At 32.2% G+C, this 6,584-nt stretch overlaps 1 protein-coding gene across 1 annotated transcript; it reads left to right on the plus strand.

The window, feature by feature from the left end:
- The first annotated feature begins 3,560 nt into the window (after positions 1-3,560).
- Gasu_63300 (uncharacterized protein) lies at positions 3,561-4,425 on the plus strand. The gene is made up of 4 exons (XM_005702477.1): positions 3,561-3,670; positions 3,724-3,797; positions 3,873-4,092; positions 4,141-4,425. The coding sequence occupies exons 1-4, from the start codon at positions 3,582-3,584 to the stop codon at positions 4,223-4,225; spliced, it is 468 nt and encodes a 155-aa protein (XP_005702534.1). The 5' UTR covers positions 3,561-3,581; the 3' UTR covers positions 4,226-4,425.
- The last annotated feature ends 2,159 nt before the right edge of the window (positions 4,426-6,584 follow it).

A 6,584-nucleotide genomic window follows, 5' to 3' on the forward strand; every position in this document is an offset into this window, starting at 1 on the left:
CATTTGTGGATTGACTTTCATATTGAATGACAATGTGTTTCTAGAATATTGAGAACATGTTACTATTGATGAGCATAGATCAATCAGCATCCACCATTCTTGTATCTGTACGGAATTCAATTGAACTTTGTTTGAATCCAATTGTTCCTATCAATATTGGTGGAGCACGTTCTCGTTTTGCTGTCTTGGTACCAAGCTCAACTTGCGTCATAGAATCATTATTTTTTTAATAAAGGCATTGTGCTAAAAGTCTATTGCTTGTTTCTATTGACTGGTCGGAGAGTAGTCATCATCTTGTTATCTTATTTTTTCAAGAAAGTTGGAATAATTACCGAACACTAAAAACTGAACTTTAATTGAAATAAAGTATGACAGCGATAAACTATACTATTCATAGACTATAGAATCATTTGATTTAGAAGAAGATTCAACTAGTTTGTAGACGATTGGTCAGAAACGAGCTGCAAAAAAAAGCAAAGTAACCTCGCTGATACAAGCTATTGAGTCTCTTTTTTCATGTTTATATGTTATGTAGTACAAGATGAAGAAAATGATTCGTTTCATTTCAACTTTATACAACTCGCTGATCAAAAAAATACACCAATTTCCTTTGGAAGAAAATAGATGATGAAAGATATCAAATGAAAAAAGAAAGAAATGGCTTTCTAGTTCAATAGACGACAGAGATAGTGCTATGAGCCAAAGGTCTTGAATTTGATTCTCATTATAAACATCAACGATATTCTGGTCGTCATTAGTAGAAAAAGTATTCCCTAGTAGTACCTCATACTGGTAACAGTAGAACGTTTATGGTACTTTGTTTTGTTTATGCATTCTACTGATATGCATGACCTGTATTTGAGCACCATAAAATAAGAAGTAGGCTGTTGAAACAAAATGGTTAGTGTAGGTTTATTCCATGGCATCCCTAATCGTTACAAATTGCTCAATGCTTCAAAGACCTGAATATTTGAGGCATTCTTTATCCTTCACACGGACTTTATTCTTCTTCTTCCTTTTTTTTATCTAAAATGAATATCATACAATCTTCACTGATAGAAGACAATCAAATTTCTATTCGAAAAGGCAAATTGTAGAATAAAGCAAGGAATATACAATCTCACTTGCAGAATCATTATTTGCATTTCTGTAGATATTATTCTTTATATAGTTGTAACTTTCTTTACTGGTTTGGAAAGTGTAGACAATAACATTTATAGGAAGAACAATATCAAGTTTATGATTCAACTCAATCTTGATACTAGTATTCCATGAAGAAGGATATCACTCCTCATCATACTCGACGAATAGTTTTAGATTCAAACTAATCAATCTTTGTCAATCAACAACTTGACCGGAAAAAAGTTGCTTGTATTTATTTCCATTGCAATAATTATTGGGGTCTTGGTATGAACTGTTAGAAATGATTATAAAAGCAGAATTTACTATCTGATTTGCACATTTGACGACAACAATAACAGCAACTCTTACAAGAGATAGGACAACACTTCTCACTACACCATTGTTCTCGAAGAGTCGTGAACATAGTATTTCTTCTATAGTTCGTCATTTATTTAGAATTGTTAATGGTGTTTTACGACCACTCGCTTTGCCTATATTAAAAACTCAATACGTCCCTCAATTGTGGAACTGATATATTTTTCTATCTAATCGACAAGACCAGAGACAATAGGGATATGAGCTAGTTTCCCGGAATCAGTTTGAATTCAACTGATTTTAAAAGATCATAGTTTCGGCTATGTTGAACCAAGTTTAAATTGTATTGAGTGGAAACAAGCTATTGTAAAAAATAGGGCAATCAACTATCAAGAAAGAGAATAAGCCAAGTGCTTTGCTTGATAGAATCAGAACAATGTCGTCTGATAAAGAGTTGTGTATTGTTTCTTTAAGCACCTTTCATTCTCTTGTTCACGGAGCCTTACCTAAAGAATTGCACGAGTTGGTCATAAATAGAATATTATTGGTAGTTATCATATCGTTTATGCCTAGTGATAAGGTCAATTTTAAGTTGTCGAGAGAGGGACTTTAATGTATCTTGGCTACATTTCTATTGAACTTGGTGTCAAGTAGAATGACTTGACCTTGTCCATATGAATTCATATTCTTGTTATGAATGCTTTATTTGAAGAGTACCTATTATATGCTATTTGAATTTACTGTTAACATTTTTTTTCACTGTTTATCATAGAGCTCACCTTGTAACTTAGCTTCATAAAGGCCTTGTATCTTTCAGACTATCAAGTTTTATGGCTATGACTTTTAAAGCTTTGATAGAACCCAGTTGTCACCAATCTGTTCCATCAAAGATTGATTTCATAGTGGGACATATATAATGTCTCAGTTAACTACAGAATCATATACATATGAGGCAATTCAGCTCAATTGAAAGGAACTGTATGCTTGGCAATTTTAGAGATCATTCCTATTTTAAATAGAAGAACGCAAAATTCGGTTTTATGTTGTTTGAAAGATTTGAATCCACATGATAACTTGAGAAGATTGACGAAGAAGTACTTTGATCATAACCTTAGATCGGTAGTACTTCAAGTCTTGCTGAGATACATGGTTATGTCCGTTTACTTTCTATGGTGAAAAAAGTTGTCTCTTATCTTTGTTATACTAAGCTATTACAAATCCAAGTTGATCATCTGGTACAGCTTTTAGTGGGTCACGGTCATTTGCACAACAGACTCTTTGTTGTCTTTATGGATGAAGAATTGAGTTTGGTTTGTGTTGATTCATTGATTGATTGCTTTGTGTCATACTAGCATATTTACTTATTAATTGACAAATAATTGCACTTGAATTTGTAAAATTGACCGATTCCAGTATTTGATGAATAGTAGTAAAACAACTCTATTAAAAAAGGTGATTCAAGAATTCACTTTAGACAGATTGTTGATTTGCGGGTCAAAAACAAGTTGTAACCATAGAAAAAGATTTATACAAGGTAAGTGATATAAATAGGAGTAGTTTCGTTGTGCATTTTCAAGTTAAATACGGACCGGATTGGATAGTGCTACTAGAATGAAATGGGTTGTTTGAACCACACTGGGTTGTTCATCTATTATGAGTCTTTTAGCTCATCAAGATATTTTAAAATGGCACTATAAAACTCTCTGTCCCATAAGAAGAGCCGTTATACCCGAGACTTCGGTTCATATAGTATTTATATATCCTCAATATTCTATTTAATGCCAAATGCTCAACAATTGTGTGGATTTATTGGAAGAATTTACTCAAGTAGACTTGGCAGAAGAAATACCAACGAGTATTAATATTCTTTCATCTAAATACACAGAGAACAATCTAGTTGATAGTTTCCTTGACAAGAATCATAACGAGAGAAAATCCCCACATTCTTTCTTCATAGTTGTAAATTACTTTCAATATTACCTAGATCGATCGAAACTCGTTTGAATCCATTGTTTCCAGAATTGACCCAATGTTGAATCATATTGGTATACTGTAAAATGAAGATTTTATTGTTTCCATTGGGTCTGATACTGCATAATATGTTGAGCACCAATATACACACTTTTTACTGATTTTTTCTGCTAATGGGAAAGGTGGGGCAATTTGGAAAGAGTGGACGATTTGGAATGGGCCCGCGCAACTTTGATTTGAAAATTGCCATTATGGGTATGGGGTGGGAAAGAATGGGTAAATTGGAAATGGGAGAGAGTAGGGAAATTACAATAGGGGAAAATGGGTGGGGAAAGGGGCCAATTGGGGCCAACCCCAAGGCGATCGTGATTTGAAAATTGCCATTGTGGGTGGGGGGATGAATGGGTAAATTAGAAATGGAAGAGAGAGGGGAAATTGCCATAGGGGAAAATGGGTGGGGAAAGGGGGCCAATTTGAGCAAACTGCAAAGGTGAAAGGGATGTTGGAAATTGCCATTGTGGTGGGCTGGGGAAGAATGGGTAATTGGAAATGGGAAAGAGTGGGGAAATTGCAATGGGGGAAAATGAGTGGGGAAAGGGGTGCGAGGAAATTGGAGAAGAGGGGCCAATCCAAAGGCGATTGTGTTGATTTGAAAATTGCCATTATGGATACAGGGAAGATTGGGTAAATTAGAAATGGGGGCATTTGAAATTGAGGACAGTGTGCAAAGAGGACTGAGTGTGAATTGAAAATCTTGGGAGAATCCGTACAGGAAGGGTGTTTGAAAAATTCCAATTCGAAAAACAAAAAAGATTGAAATTTGAACTTTAGTTATATTTTATGAGATAGTAGTAGTAGAAAGTTCGATTACATGCTGTTTACATACTGTTTCCATGCTTTCATAATACATTTTTACTCTAAAATAATCTTCATATTAAATTTCTAAAGACAATATAATAACAATTTGATATAGTTAATTGAAACATTTAAAACATTATTAAAAAATTTAATCATTGACTTAATTTTCAACTGTTACAATGAAATGTTCAAAGTGAATATTATATAAACACAAAAAACTCAACAAAGCAAAAAAAAATGAATTTTAAAAAGACTAAATATACAGTATCCATTTTATTGACAAAAATAAATAATTTTTAGTTTAGTTTGACAATATTTACTAAAAATATACACAACAAAAAAAAACGATCAGCAAAATTTGATAGCAACCTTGACATGCTATACTACAGACACGCCATAAACGCAAGGATTATTTTTTTAAAAAATTAATAACATCAAAAGTGAAAACTAACCTATAAAAAAAGAGGACATAGTCGTAGTATGTATAGAAAGAAAAGTTTTTTATTCAAAGAAATAGACATATTGAAAAGGATCAAGTAGAAGGTTCAAAAAAAAAGTAACTGGAAAAAACAAAGAATTGCATCTAGTAAATTGTCATTTGATGAGAGAATATGTATGGGGGAATGAAATGGTCAATTGCAGGTAAAAAATGATAGGGCAACTTTGGTTTAAAAATTGTCTTGGGGAAGTGTTGATGTAGGAAAGAAGGGGCAAATTAATTGGGAGAGAGGGTTGGGAGCAATTGTAAATTAGAAATTGGCATGGGGGAAAATGAGTGGGGGAAGGATTGGGGCCAATTGAGAAGAGAGGGGTCAACTCGAAATGTGGATGGGCAATTGTGATTTCAAAATTGCCATAGGGGAAAATGAGTGGGAGGGGAGGAAGGATTGGGGCCAATTGGGAAGAAAGGGGGGCCAACCCAACAGCGATTTAGATTGGGGATTTATCATTATGAGTGGTGGGGGAAGAATGGGTAAATTGGAAATGGGAAGGGGTATTGAAAACTGTAATTACAGTGTATGAAAAGGACAGAGTAATTTGAATTGAGGAAATTAAGAAAATACCAGAAGAGTGTTAGAGAGATTCAAATTTTAAAAGTAGAAGATCAAAAGTTGACCTTCAATTATATTTTATGAGATGGAGGTAGTAGTAAGATTGACGACATAGTGTTCACGCAATATTTCTATATTTCCATAGTAGCACCTCAGTCCAAAATAATCTTTTTTAAACTTAATAAAACTATGCTAACAAAATACTATAGTTAATTAAAACATTGAAAATGTAAATAAAAAAATTTATTACCGCTTTGATTTTCAACGCTTATATGTCAATGTTTCAAAGTAAATTCTATTTCGACACAATAAATTGAATATAGTAAAAAAAATTTATTAATAAAAATACATAAATAATAAAGTAGCTACGTAATAGACAAGAGAAGATAATTTTTTGTTTCAACATAGTTACTAAAAATAGAAACCACAGATGCAAAAATAATTAACTAGAATTAATCGCAACATAAACAAAAAAGAATAGAATCATACAATTACCGGAAAATTTAATTTTTCAACATGAGTAAATTGCAAAACAGATACCAATCTATGCGAGCGATAAGACACAATTTTAAATGATACACAAAAAGAAGTTGCATTTAAGGAATTAAAGATGTACAAAAAAAATTGAGTAGGATACAGATTCAGAATAGAAATAAAAAAAAAAAAAAAAAACCAAAAAAAAAAAAACAACAACAACACTCACTTTCAAAAAAAGAGGAATAATGTGTAATAATGTCACGAAGGTCAATTTTCTTATTTTAGGTTTAGGTTAAGTAAGATGAAGTAAGATTAAGTTAGATTTAAGTTTAGTTTTTATTTAGGGTTTACTAGGGTTTATTAGGGTTTATTAAGGGTTTATTTAGGGTTTATTTAGGGTTTATTTAGGGTTTATTTAGGGTTTATTTAGGGTTTATTTAGGGTTTATTTAGGGTTTATTAGGGTTTATTAGGGTTTATTTAGGGTTTATTAGGGTTTATTTAGGGTTTATTTAGGGTTTATTTAGGGTTTATTTAGGGTTTATTTAGGGTTTATTTAGGGTTTATTTAGGGTTTATTTAGGGTTTATTTAGGGTTTATTTAGGGTTTATTTAGGGTTTATTTAGGGTTTATTAGGGTTTATTTAAGGTGTATTAGGGTTTATTAAGGGTTTATTTAGGGTTTATTAGGGTTTATTAGGGTTTATTTAGGGTTTATTAGGGTTTATTAGGGTTTATTTAGGGTTTATTAGGGTTTATTAGGGTTTATTTAGGGTTTATTTAGGGTTATA

This window comes from Galdieria sulphuraria, assembly GCF_000341285.1.
Source record: "Galdieria sulphuraria unplaced genomic scaffold scaf_165, whole genome shotgun sequence".
Classification (NCBI taxonomy): Eukaryota; Rhodophyta; class Bangiophyceae; order Galdieriales; family Galdieriaceae; genus Galdieria; species Galdieria sulphuraria.

What these genes read in the sequence shown, in the direction of transcription:
- Gasu_63300 (XM_005702477.1), top strand. Translation starts at nt 3,582, where the DNA reads ATGGGAAAGGTGGGGCAATTTGGAAAGAGTGGACGATTTGGAATGGGC. An exon ending in TTTGAAAATTGCCATTGTGG is followed by an intron (nt 3,798 to 3,872) that starts GTGGGGGGATGA and finishes GGGTGGGGAAAG; the next exon opens with GGGGCCAATTTGAGCAAACT. An exon ending in ATGGATACAGGGAAGATTGG is followed by an intron (nt 4,093 to 4,140) that starts GTAAATTAGAAA and finishes GTGTGCAAAGAG; the next exon opens with GACTGAGTGTGAATTGAAAA.